The sequence below is a fragment of the Lissotriton vulgaris genome, chromosome 1_1, assembly GCF_964263255.1.
Source record: "Lissotriton vulgaris chromosome 1_1, aLisVul1.2, whole genome shotgun sequence".
NCBI lineage: Eukaryota > Metazoa > Chordata > Amphibia > Caudata > Salamandridae > Lissotriton > Lissotriton vulgaris.
Genome location: NC_141685.1, coordinates 392,167,617 through 392,181,385, shown reverse-complemented (window position 1 = coordinate 392,181,385; position 13,769 = coordinate 392,167,617). Strand labels below are relative to the sequence as shown.

Below are 13,769 nucleotides of genomic sequence, written 5' to 3'. Positions count from 1 at the left end.
GATGCAATTAGCATGATATAAAAAAATAATTAGTATACTCTGTCAAATGTACTGCCATTTTATAAAGCACTGCTGCTTTAAAATGTATGTTTCTCACATCCATTGTCTGATTGTTTTTATCTTATTTTCTTTTATTTTGCCCATAGGCAGCTCAAATGATTGGCTCTATGTAGGTTGGAAAGTAACTATGCAGAGTCCTCACCACTGAGACATGCAGAATAATCTAATTCCTACATCTTCTGATCTTCCCGATTCGCAACAAGAGATGCAGCCATTCACTGTTGGAACAAGCATTTGCAATGCAATAGGTCTCGCATTAGCAAAGTTTAAAGTTGTTGGTATTGTAAATGGCATTGTTTTTTATCTATTTATTTTTAAAAGCGTCCGTGGTGCATTATTTATTCTACTTTTATGTAGCACTATGTTCCAATGTTTTAGACGCTGCAGTGCTAAAAGTAACAGCTGTTACAGAAAACGGCATGTTTAGTAACTGGGTTTTAATAATGTAATGAATAAACGTTTGTATTGTAGAAAAAAAAGCCGCTATAACAATGCCTTTTATTTTTGTTTTGTTTTTAAAGACATAAGTAAAAGGTATTCTAATTTACAATGCCAATAGATTAAACTCTAGTTACTACCAGGCTTAGAGCGTATAAAATGGTATTATGCAGTATTGTGACCTCAGATCGAGAGTGACCTTTGGTAGTGCTCCCATCCCGATTTCAGAAAACTGTCAGCAGGACAGTACTGATAGTGCCACTTTTGATCAAGTATTACACAATGTTAAAAAACTAATCATAAAGTACCAGCCACATATATTATACATTCCTGTTACCTAGAAACTAAATCTGTTTTTATTCTTGCTGGCTCTGCAATAACAAAACAAAAAACACAGCGCTCTGCTATCTAACATCCATGTAATTATTCCTTGACATGTTTTCACTATCTTTGTGACTCAGACAGAGTTTTTCCTATTTAAAGTCACTGGTGAACACAGCCTGCATGGGACTATATTCTATGGCCAATATAAGGGTTAGGAGGGGGCCTCTTCTGTCCTAGAAGATATCTGCTTGGGAGGAAGTCAGTGGTGGGTATTACACTGGCCATGCAGAGCATGTCCATTTACGTCATTAGGAGCCTCTTTCACCAAAGCGGACATTGCTGATTCTAGCATTTTCAGTCTGAGGTCGACTCGCGCTACCTGTTCTCCCACACGGACATCCATGCACCCCCCTCCCCGCGTTCCCACCGCTAACACCATAGCCGTTTTACCTGCCCCACCTCACTCAGCACTGCAGCCCCATGTCCTCACGTGCGACCTGGCTGGGAGTTGGGTGTGTGTGCACAAGCACATGAAAAGAAGAAAAGGATGCGAGCACAGTGTGAGGGTGAGGGGGCAACGTAGGGGGCAGAAACACCACGGGAGAGGGGAGCAATTGGAGTGCGGCGGAAGCATCAAAGGGCTGGGAATGCGTGGGGGAAAGGGCGCAACACATTGACAATGTCACATACTTAAGATCAATTAACACAAGTTGTGAATGAAAGAAGGGACAGAGAGGAGGAAAGGTGGGAGGGAACACAGCCTGGGGGAAGCTGTTTGGGGAGGGGGAGGAGAAATCCAAGTAAGGCTGTGTGCGGGGAGAGAGAGGGGAGGTGCTGGAGCTGGGGAACAGATGGCCGTGAAAGTTTATGGCCCAAAAGCGCGTGCCTGTGGCCACGTGAACTCGAAGAAAACCGCACCAAAAAACCCTTGGTTTGACGAGTATTTTGAGCACTTGAATTCTCTCCATTTTCCATTCCTTCGGAATGGAAAAGGAGAGACCTAAAAATTAGTCACAGGCGGGGGTCCGAAAGATATAAAATTGACAGCCCGCTGTGCACCAGGTATGAAAAAGTTTAGTTGTCTGTGCAACAGACATGGACAGAATTGAATCTAACCGCAACCATGGAATACGCATTTGTAGGTCTCCTAACTTAATGAGACCATAGAAGTACAATAAATCAAACATTACTAGGGAGAAACAATATGGTACTCAGCACTAGGCAGGTAGAACACATGCAAAATCTCAGCCTAATCCCATTCAGAATCCACAATCTGGTCTTTGGAACAAGCCGACGAGCTGCAGGCCTGGACTTTATCACTACGAGACACAGAACTGCTCAAAGTGGTGCTGGGTCACACTAGCTAAGAAAAATCAACCACAACAATGATCAATATTTGCAGCATTCCATTATCCTTCTACCAGAGCAAGTAGACCAAGAGCAGCACACAAAGCAATGGCTGAAGAGAAGATCCACTGAACAGACTCCCCTGATGTCCAGGTCAGGAAGAAGACTAGCGCCCAGACCACTGCGCTTGCATATATTTGTGTGAGGCTAGGTACAAAACGGAGGGGGGGAAAAAACTATTAAAAGTCTTTCTTTTCTTAAAATAATGAAATATCTGGGTAAACCTCAAACTCCTCACTTTAAGGTGTTGCAGAAGATAGATAGTTCCACCTATCCCCTTACATGTCGGCAGTGTCAAACATTTATGTAGACCCTTACTACAAGTGGTTCGTATACTTCAGATATGTATGGTAACTCCTGGAGGGAAAACGGTGTTGATCTTGCTGGACCTCTCTGCGGCTTTTGATACTGTGCCACGCGACAGACTACTGCCCAGATTACAGGAGTGTGGCCTGGGTGGCACGGTGCTTAAGTGGTTCTCACCCTTTTTAGAGGATAGATACCAAGAGGTCTGGTCCCCTCCTTTCGCTGCCCCCATTCCTCCTCTTAAGGTGGGTGTCCCTCAGGGTTCTATTTTGAGCCCAGCGCTCTTCAATATTTAAATGTCTCCCCCTTGCTCCTCTGGCTGAAGCTTGCGTCGCGACAATATTATCCTATGCGAACGACACGCAGCTTCTATTTCCATGTGAAAAGGGCAAGGACTTTGTAGGGGAGAAGATCAACAAATGCCTGACTGGGGTTTTCACATGGCTCAGAGAGAATGAACTTAAATGTAACCTAGAGAAAAGTGAGAATCTTCTTCGGCTCGCCATCTCGGGACGAGTGGAAGCAATGGTGGCCATCAAACAGGTCACCTCCCCTTGCCTCAGTTAACACGGTTAAGAACCTGGGTGTTAAGTTGGACAATACCCTGTCCATGAAGGCCCAAATCCAGTCAGTCGCAGGATCCTGCTTTGGCCTCCTGCGGATGCTTAAGAAATTTCTCCCCCTACTGCCTCTCACACACAGGAAGACTGTGGTCCACCCCCTTATCTCTAGGCTGGACTATGCCAATGTCCTACACCTAGGCCTTCCGGAGTCCCTTCTGAACAGACTTCAGGTGGTCCAGAACGCAGCCGCCAGGGCTGTCCTCATGCTTGGACTGAGAGCCCGGATCTCACCCCACCTGAAGGAGCTACATTGGCTTCCCGTCCGAAAAAGAATCAGTTTTAAAGCGTGTTTTTAGCTTTCAAGGCTTTACAAGGAACAGGCGCACACTATAGTAGAAGGAGAGTCACACATTAAGTCCCCTGCAGAACTTTGAGGTCATCCTTCCAGAATCAGGCTGCTGTCCCCAAGTTTTCCCACATCCAGACTGGAGGTTGTTCTTTCCAAGTTCAGGTGGTCTGCGTTAGGAACATCCTGCCGGTGACTCTTAAACAGGTGTCAGATCTACTCACCAGGAAGCTGTTGAAAACCTGGCTGTTGCAGCAACAACCTTAAGGATCTTCTCTCCCCTTTCAGGGTCTGCAACAGTCTTAGCTCCGAGGTCCACAAGTGCCAGGACACTCTTCTTCAGTAGCTGTGCGCTCTAGACATATATCAATGCACATATTGGAATTTTGAGTTGTGTGTATTTTATCAAATTTGAAAAATAGTGGACGCGATAAAATCTACATCCGCCTGATACATTTTGTCAGGTCAAACAGGGCGCTATTAACCAGGAGAAATACTCCAGGTAAAAATTAAGACTTGCAGACTTTGGTGCAGCATGCACCAAAATCCGCATTACATGCTCCATTTTGCTGGCAAAACATCTAATAGGAGTCAATTGTCCCCCAATTATATACGAAGGAAGTAAACGTTTCCAAAATTAATGTTTATTTAATTAAACAAATCAGCATCATTAAGTTGCAAGGGTATTCAAGTCAGTGCCTCTTCACTTAACATATTAGAAGCCCATGCAACTGCAACATTAGTTTAACCTTTCCACGGAATTATTTTCACTTGTCTTCATCTCGAAGGCTGGTTGGTCGAAAAACAGTCAGGACACAGAACAGAAGGATGCAATCTTTATATATGAAACAAAACCCAGCCATAAACTGCCAAAGGGAACAAGGACCATACAATAAAAACACCTTCTTTAATTAGTCCCAATGCTGGCTTTTTCTTAATTTCAAAGGAGGCCTGATGGTGATTCACCCAAATAAATTAAAGTTCAAGTATTCTAGCACCTCTGCAAACACACTATGTATAGTTGAATAATTACCCATTTCGCAATGTGTATAAAGCGGATGAACAAGGCACAGCATTTCTCAATTTTGTTTACTGGTTCCTTTGCACCATTATATACATCTAATTAGATGGCACACTAATTAGAGTAAGTATTCTAGCAGCTCCAAAGGCAAAGACACATCAGCATGGACTTCAGAGTCGTTTGAGGTCAGTCTGCTGTATTTTGACAAATAAAGAGGATGGCAAGCTAACGTTTCTGATGCTGACAATTACTATCAAATAACTGGAAGCCAGAAAATATAACCTTTGATGTGGATTTTATCTGAAATCAAAAATTCTGTGATAAAACAATGAGAGGTCCGGTGTGTTGTGGAGCTCTGAGGTACATGGGCATCTCCACACAGTGAAATCAAAGCAAAGGTGGATTAGGGTAGCTCCTTCTGGTGACACTTTTAGGCTGAAGAATACTCTACATGCTGCCGATGCTGGTATTGATGAATGACTTGTGCGTGGAATAATCAAATAGTTATTTAGAATAGACATACTGATATTTTTTTTAAAGTCCCTAAGACTTAGAAGCGGAAAGAATGGGTGGACAAGACATCTAGCTGTATAGGTCATGCTCCACATCCTACAGAAATAATTTTTTCAGAATCAAATACAGCAGACAAGCATCTTTAGTAATTCAGGACTTCGTCAGCAGAAAAAACATGAGCTAAACTGTATAGTTCATGAGGTATTGAGGTTTAAAAACTCTGAAGTAATTACAGCTTATATGGGCAGACAGCAGCAATTCAAGGGTGTCTCCCTTCCAATTTTAGTATCAAGCTTATCAATACATCATTCCCCAAACACAACTTCACTGTTCACTCTGTAAGCTGAATAATAACTTGCCTCCCTTTCCACACTGGAGCAGCTAAAGGTGTACCGCCATTGGCACTGCGAAGCTCCAGCACAACTGTTTAGAATACAAGGCACGTTTTGGAAGGTTTACTAATAATTAAGGAACATTTACCATCTCTGGTCATTAGTGCACATGAGATTTACATTCTATAATGATTAATGGTGTGTTTTTCGGTCTCAACCTAGATACTATGCAAAGCCCACCCATGTTCTCATTTTCGTATCATTTGTAGATCTGAAAACCCTGTAAAGGTGAGTACAAACATTTGCGGATTTAGTGCAATCATTACCGTTTAAGCTTAGCTTTTAACAGATTTCCCTTCTAAGATATTAAAAATGTCTTCCAGTGATTTATGTACACATTGCAAAAACTGTTTAATGTCTCTGGATGGGTAGGAAGTCACATTGCAGCCAACCAAGTCATCGTGCACGCCATACCCTACACCAAAGCCATCGGGGACCACTGGTGCAAAGCCTCCCAATTGCACAGCAGGACTGGTGAGTGTGCTGGTGGATAGGATGTTGTGGTTGATTTGACTATACGCTGGGTCCTGGAAGAAGTCAGGTAGCGAACTGCTTCCTGTGACTGCTAAGTAACGCAAAGCGAACAAGTGACGGTCAAATCCATGCCCTGTCAACACAAAAAAGAAAGTTAGTCCTCCATGTAACCAAAACGAAAAACAGTTTCTTTATCTCATCAGTCATGGCATTTCCTCTACTCATTCTCCGTGCGGATTTCTGCACTCAACAATGAGGGAATAAGGGCCTTGCATAAAAACAAACAGTTGTTTTGTACTATGGCAGCTTTGTAGGTGACTAGCTCGTGCCTTGGGTCCCGCAGTGGTTTAGTTGAGCAGCAAAAAATAGACAATAGCTACTGGTTGGTAGTGTCTCGATTGTGCCACATTGCCATTGCTTTCATGCTGCTGTTTATTTTTGACATCACTGCTGGTCTGTCATTTGTGCTGCCTCAGAATATTTATTTTGGCCTCATTGTCATTTTTTCATTTGCGCTGCCAGTGATTTGTTTGCGTTAGCCTCTGTCTTCTGTTCACCTATTGTTGCTCCTGTTTGATCTTCCTGCTGTTTTTTGACCAGGAGCCGGCACACCATGCTGTCGCTCTCTTTACTCACTTCTCCGGCTTCCCGCCTCCCAGCGCCCCGCTCAGGACCTACTTAATGGATCCACAGCGCGACCCCATTAAGCAGATCCTCAATCCACTCCTGCTCTTGCTGGCCAGTAGGTGTCCTTGATTCTGCCTGCCAGTTGGTGGTGTCACGCTTGTGTTGCATTGTAATTTCTTTTGTGGTGCTGTTTATTTCTGGCCTCAGTGTTGCTCTATCATTTGTGTTTCCCCTGATCTGTTTATTTTGGACTTGATGCGGTTGTCATTTGTGCTGCCGTTTATTTTTGGACTGTCATCTTTTCGTTTGTGCTGCCTGTGATTTGTTTACTTTAGCCTTGCTGTCTTCTATTCCCGTCGTTTTATGCCTGGGAGCCGGCAATTGCTATATTGCATCTCTATGATCAACGGTAGGACCTTTCACCTGCTGTTGCTACCTCTTCACCTGCGACTAAGGACCTCCCACCTTCAAGGAAACACACACCAGTCCCATCTCACCGTCCACAACGGCCCTAGAATCACTCAGCTGCATCCTGCTCAACACCAGATCACTCTGCAAAAATGACACAGAAATCGGGGACACCATCACCAGCCTCACCCCGGTGTTACAGACTCCTGGCTCAACCCCCTCCTTCACCCCAACAGAAACAAGATGATACACTGTGACAGCGCCAACAAACCATTGCGATCATCCACACATAAGCATTCAGCTGCGCCATCACCGAACACGATACAACACTGATCATAGAACACCTCAACTTCCAACTATAAACCGACTGCAGAATGACCATCAGAGGCACCTTCGCCTACTTACACCTAAGACCAAGCCCAGGCTTCTGCAATGCCATACCCAAATTAATTGCCCTACCCACCACTAACTCCAAGAACTACATCTTTCTGAGTGACCTCAACTTCTGCCTCAACAACACCAAAGACGCAAACTCCGCCAACATCCTGGAAAGCATAAGAAACATCGGCCTCACCAAACTGGTTACCAACCCCACACACAACACAGGACACATGCTTGAACCGATCTTTTCCGCCAGCAACAGAGTCACGTACAGTTATCTCACTGAACTCACTTGGACGGACTACTCACTTGGACCGACTACACCCTCGGCCACATTACCGCCGCAGAACCTCCCCTCCCCCATGCACCACCACCACCAAGCTTTCCAGCTCCTCCCAGTGCAGTTGGAGCAAATTTACAGAGACTCAATGGAAGGACGCCCTCAACACCACCCATCCTGACCTCGCAACCAACCTGGAAAAGGCCGTCCAGAATGTCTCCACCTTGATCACCAACAGCGCTGATAGAGGCACCCCCATCAAGCCCTCCAAGACCAGCAGCTCCACCACAAAAGCCAAAACGCAGGACAATGAAACACAACTGCAAATGGATAGAAAAGAGATGGCGCACCAGCAAAGATCCCACAGACCGAGCCCCCTCAACAACACCTGAAAGACACAAAAAGAGGCTGACTTCATTGAAGCAAGCTCCAACCACAGCATGGAACTCCATATCTTCATGCTTGGGAGAAAGGAAATCCGCTGCAAACTCACCTCCATTCTCAACTCATCCATCACCACGGCCAACTTCTCAGACAGATGGAAACACGCAGAGGTCAAACCCCTCCTAAAGAAATCCTCTGCTGACTCCAGCAAACTTGAGAACTACCACCCCAAATCTCTGCTCCTCTTCCTCATCAAAGTCCTTGAGAAGGCCATCAAACACCAACTCGCTGAACAGCTCAAAAGAAACAACCTGCTGAACACCCTCCAATCTGGTTTCCGTGCCAACAACAGCACCAAGATCGCTCTTATCACTGCCACTGACAACAGAACCGTCCTCGACCTGGTAGAAACAGTAGCCCTGATCCTCCTTGACAACTCAGCAGTATTCAATGACTGTATTTCACCACGCACTAATCATGAGACTCCATCACATTGGAATCCAGGAGATGCCTACAAATGGATCGCATCCTTCCTCACAGGATGAACCTATAGAATCCGCCTACCACTCTCACCTTGGAGCCCTAGAGCATCATCTGTGGCGTCCCTCAAGGTTCATCACGCAGCCCCACCTTGTTTAACACTTATTACATAACACATCTGGCCAACATTGTCATAAACCATGGCCTCAACATCATATCCTATGCACACAACTCATCCTCTCAGAAGACCCTACACAAATAGGACCAACTTTCACAGCTGCATTACGTGCGTCGCTGACTGGATGAAGACCAACTGCCTGAAGCTCAACACAGACAAGACAGATGTGCTGATTTTTGGGAACACCACCTCCTGGTGGAATGACACCCAGTGGCCCTCCGAGCCCGGACCCAGACCCACACCGAAGAGACCACACACCTAACCTTGACATCTTCCTGAACATCAAACTCACCATGAAGTGCCAGATCAACACAGTCTCCGCCACCTGCTTCCACACCCTTTCCATACTCCCAAATATTTTCAGATGGCTCCCCGCCAACACCAAGAAAACCATCACTTAAGCCCTACTCACCAGCCGGCTGGAATACAGCAATGCGTTCTACGTAGGGATCACCACCCAACTCTTGAAGAGACTCCAGATGATACAGAACTCAGCTGCCAGATGCATCTTCGACCCATATCATCCCCCACTCCACCATAGGAACTTCCACTGGCACCCCATCCTGAGAAATTGTCAATTCAAGATACTGAAACATGAATGCCAGTTTCTCCACGACCAAGGACCAGCATACATCAACCACTGCCTGAACTTTCACAAAGCCTCCGACACCTGCACTCTGTCTCCCTCACCAACACTCCCCACATTCGCCGAAGCCACAGTGGAGGATGCTCCTTTTCCAACCTTGCCGCCAAGGCCTGGAATGACCTTCGCCCCACCTCCAAACCTCATCCTCACTCCCAGAGTTCAAAAAGGGACTCAAGACCTGGCTTTTCAACTGATCCCAACAAGAACCTAGCACCTGTACCCTTGTAGGTGATTACTTGCAATCTACAAATCGGAGCTCTTTGACTGATTGATAGATAGGACTTTCCTACTAAACAGCACATGCACTTCACAAGAGTGTATGCGTTTTCCAGCTGTCTCCATGGTGTGCTTCTCTTCCTTTTTCCAAGCTGCTCTTTAGTGGGGCTCTCCTCCCCGCTCCTCTGATGTGCTCACCTTCGTGTGCTCTTCCTGTGTTCCTTTCTCGTCCGTGTGCTTCTACTCCCTTCCCTTTGCTCTTCTCCCCACCTGCCGCGCTCCATTTACTCTTCCTCTCACTCATTTACTCCACTCTTGTGCCCTCTGTTGCTTCTCCTCCACCAACACCCGAGGTATTGTTTCCAGCCCAACATGTTGCTTCAGCCCTCACCACCACCTGTTACTTCCACGCCCCCCCCCCCACCCATGTTGCTTGCCCACACCCACTTTGCCCTCGTATTGCTTCTCAACACCAGATTTAAGAAATAAAAAGATATATAAAACTAAAAGGCTTTTCTGCATTTTTTCCCTTTTTAATTTCAGAAAAAAATGGTGTTTCCTTCCGTAGGAGCACCATACGTGGTGCTTCCGCCAAGAATTTTTTTTCCCCAGCACAGCACCAGGGATTTGTAATCTATCCCAGAAATAAAGATTTAGGGTGGACATGTGGAATGCACCATTTATTGCATGTGTAAGTGGATTTAGATAATTCAAAATCATGTTTTGATCTAATTTGTACAACAAATTGCAATAGATAAACTATTTCATTGCAAGTAGGAAAAGTAGCAGGGCCTGTTAGCAGCTCTGCCTGGTGGCGCCCCAGATTCGGATTACCTCTGTTTGCAGGGAGTCCTACAGCAATTAAAAAATGTCCAGATCTGGGAGCATATTCAAGGCATCCTCTATATGGATACGAGTTGGGCCAAACTCTCCTATCAACCTTGCAAAGAATGTCAGGAATCGAATATTGGATTGATTGGGGGAACAGACAGAGCCCCCACAAGACTGCTCTTTCTTTAAATAACTTTTTTTTTAAATGATCTTTTGGGTCCACCCTTATCTTTAAGATTTTGTAGGGCATATTTTTCATGATTAGGTTTATTAGTTAACATTTTTTTTCCTCACTCTGACCCTTGTTGCCTTCTATTTTCCCTTCTTGCACCTCTTTTGCTTTCTGCTGTCTTGCCTGCCTTTTTTGTGCTGAGATCTTACCTGCTGCATCTCCGTTTCCCACCACACACTTGAGATCAGTCAGTCCAGCCCTGCCCACCTCCCTCCGGAACTTCGCCCACTCCTATACTTTCTTAATGGCAGCCGAAGCAAGAATGTGCCACTGGCATACCTAAGGCAAGTCTGTCTGTGTCCGTTCATGCCAGCGACAGGACCCGCTAGTCCACCACCCTCCCACCGTAGTCCGAGAAGCAACTCAGCCGAAGCCCTCCACGCAATCTCCATTGACCATCTCAAGCACATGGCCTTCAAGCTCAGCATCATAAGCAACACCACCCTGGGAGAAGGATCTACTCTATCAGCCAGAGACAATTTATGGACAACCCTTATGGACCTCATTGCCCCACCGGTGCTAGCATTTAGCTACTTCATCCTCTTTAGCGACTTCAACTTTCACCTGGAGGACCACACTGGAGGGAGGTAGATATCTGAGAGCTGAAGACTGAGTTAAATTGGGAATATCCTTTTATCCCCCTAGGGTGATACCAGTGTCAGAATTAATTATTTCAGCTATTACTGCCCAGCGAGACGGCAGGGATTACAAGAAAAAGGCCGGAATGTGGAGTAATCCACTGGAATCAGAATTGCCTGGTCCTTTTGCATAGGCTTTTCCCTGATTCCAGGGAGTTTAGTTCAGATATTTACCATCACATTTAAGTAACTGGAAACTATTTGTGGAGGGGCCAGTGAGGGTTGTGGGGTGGAGGGCAAGTGAAAAAAGGAGAACATGAAGACAATATCTCGAGAATATCAGTTGCTAACCAGCACTGTGGTATACAACATTATGAATAAGTAACTATACGGAAACCCCCTTCGGAGCAGTGTCGTTATGCATTTTTGTTTGTTTACATGCCAACAAAACGACACTCTGAAGAGAGAAGAAACTGCCATACAATGATCTTTTCTCAGATGGTTCTGCAAACAAACTAGAATTTAAGCTATTGTAAGTAACCGATGTAAATGGAGTTCTTGTAAATTATATATAATGATTTAAGCCTTAAACCCCGAATTAGTAGTAAGTTTACCCAAATAAATGAAATTGTCATAGGATGGCACGGAGGACTGGGTTTACCAATACATCGTTTATGACCTATCAAAAACGAATCATTTCACCAGCAGTTAGTCTCATCAAACACACAGAGGGTTCCAACACAGATTTGTAATTTGACAAAACCACAAGCTTTCGTGCACTGGTTACACAATCTTCACTTACCCATTGCTGCTTCTTTGGTCAGTTGCCCATGGTACTTGGAACACTGTGTGATCATTTCTTGGAGTTCACCAACACTGTACTTGGAAGGTTCTCTAACTAAGGCCTCTGAGAACTTCTTAGTATAAGCAGAGGCCGGACGGATTGTTTCAGTGCGCCCATGCTTGAAAGCAGCAGTGCTGCACGACTCATAAGTGGCTACAGTCTTGCCATACTGCCGAAAGAAGGCGACCTGGAAGGACAACTGTGCCACTGCGTCAGGACTGACCTTGTATTTCTTTAGAGTGTTCTTTCCGCCTGCTTTGAACTCCATAGTACCAACTGACAAAGTCTTTATGGCAGCATCAAAGTTCTCTCTGGCTTTCACGATTCCCGCTTTCAGGACATCATTCAGCTGAAAATGGAGCCTTGTCACTGCCTTGGAAGAGTCCACGGCTGCCGGCAGGTCCTTTGGAGTGACAGCTGGTTTCTCTGTGCTGTCTTTGAACACCTCATTTTGGAATCTCAGCATGGCCACACCGTCTCCCCAAGAGTGTTCAAAGTTCACAGCAGTGGTGCCATCACTGGCCATTATCAAGCTAAAAGACTTATCAAACCAGCGGTTGACACCTGTGCCATGCAGCATATTATGGGACAAGTGATTTGCGTCCTTAATGGGGAAATCATCCAGGCATAAGCAGAACACAGCTGAATCTACCTTCTTCAAGGCTTCTGCATTTCCATTCTCTACTAGCTTTTGCCTGAGCAGGGCCCAAGTGTCCCTTTGTTCACTGGTGAGATAGCCAAGAGGGAACTCTGGGGCAGGATTGGTGTCGGAGAGAATGTACTTCAGATGTGCTTGAATTTCTGAAGCCTTCACAATATTTCCATCTCTATCCAGAACATCAAATATGTAAAAGTGTCCATTCCTTAGCACTAGCAGATGCTTAGCCTGGTCATCTGTCACAAGCTCATCTTTGTTTGGTCTTGGTAAACGAGTGGAATTGAAAATTCTGAAATACTGCGACATGTCCAAAGGGTAGGCATTGACCATGTAAGCCATGTACCATGAAAGTGATGATGGTACCCATCGCACAAACTTCTTGAAAGCTTGAGTGTCGCTCTTTTGAGGGTTCAGATGGAAAACCTCTGGCTCCAGGTATCCAGCACGTATGGTTTTCAGAAAGCGCATGGCAGACATGGTCATATTTGTTGCTCGAGTTAATTGATCGTTATATTCTGCCTTTGGATCAGGAGTAAATGACATAAATGGATTATAATTCAGAACTATTGAGTCACGTGCAGAGAGATACATGTCGAACCAATGATCTAGGAAAAAAAATAATTTGTTTTGGTTAAAATATATAATTTTGAGTAAGGAAATGGCAGCTTTAAAACCATGTATCTGCTTGGTCATTGAAAAAGACCTTACATCTACCCCTCCCCCCCCGTTCCAAGAAATAAGCAAATTCACGTTCACTTCATAATTGTAATGAGTCGTTCTGGATGCCTGATTTTAGGCCGAGGATGAGCAGGGAGGCACAGCAGATAGAGAGGAAAGCAGAGAGGATGAGAAAGGAAGAGAACATGAGGAAGTGGAAGAGGTCCTGCTGCAGAAAAAGTATGAATACACAGTTTATCATTTTGCATCAAAACAGCTTAACTAGTCCCAAAGTGGCTGGTAGTACTCCAATTAGTTTGTTAATTGAATTCATGTCTATATTTCTTCTTACTACTTGCGTAACCAGGTCCCATTTCTCTTTGTAGTCCATAATCAGGCTACTCAGGGAGATGCAATATTTTTATTTAGATTTTTCGCATGATTTATGTGGGTGAGGGACTTGTTGTATTGTGGCGGTACCTTGATTACAGGAGCTTTCCTTCATCGCAACTGGCAGATGCTGCC

At 45.0% G+C, this 13,769-nt stretch overlaps 1 protein-coding gene across 1 annotated transcript in view; it reads right to left on the bottom strand.

The window, feature by feature from the left end:
* Positions 1–4,066: 4,066 nt before the first annotated feature.
* The window catches only part of CPT2 (carnitine palmitoyltransferase 2), a 92,698-nt gene continuing 82,995 nt past the window's right edge, over positions 4,067–13,769 (bottom strand). Inside the window, exons 4-5 of the mRNA XM_086952458.1 lie at positions 11,888–13,192; positions 4,067–5,977 (exon numbers count right to left, since the gene is read on the bottom strand). Of these exons, the coding sequence (XP_086808584.1) occupies positions 5,646–5,977; positions 11,888–13,192 (1,637 nt within the window). The 3' untranslated portion in view covers positions 4,067–5,645. The remainder of the gene's footprint in view (positions 5,978–11,887; positions 13,193–13,769) is intronic.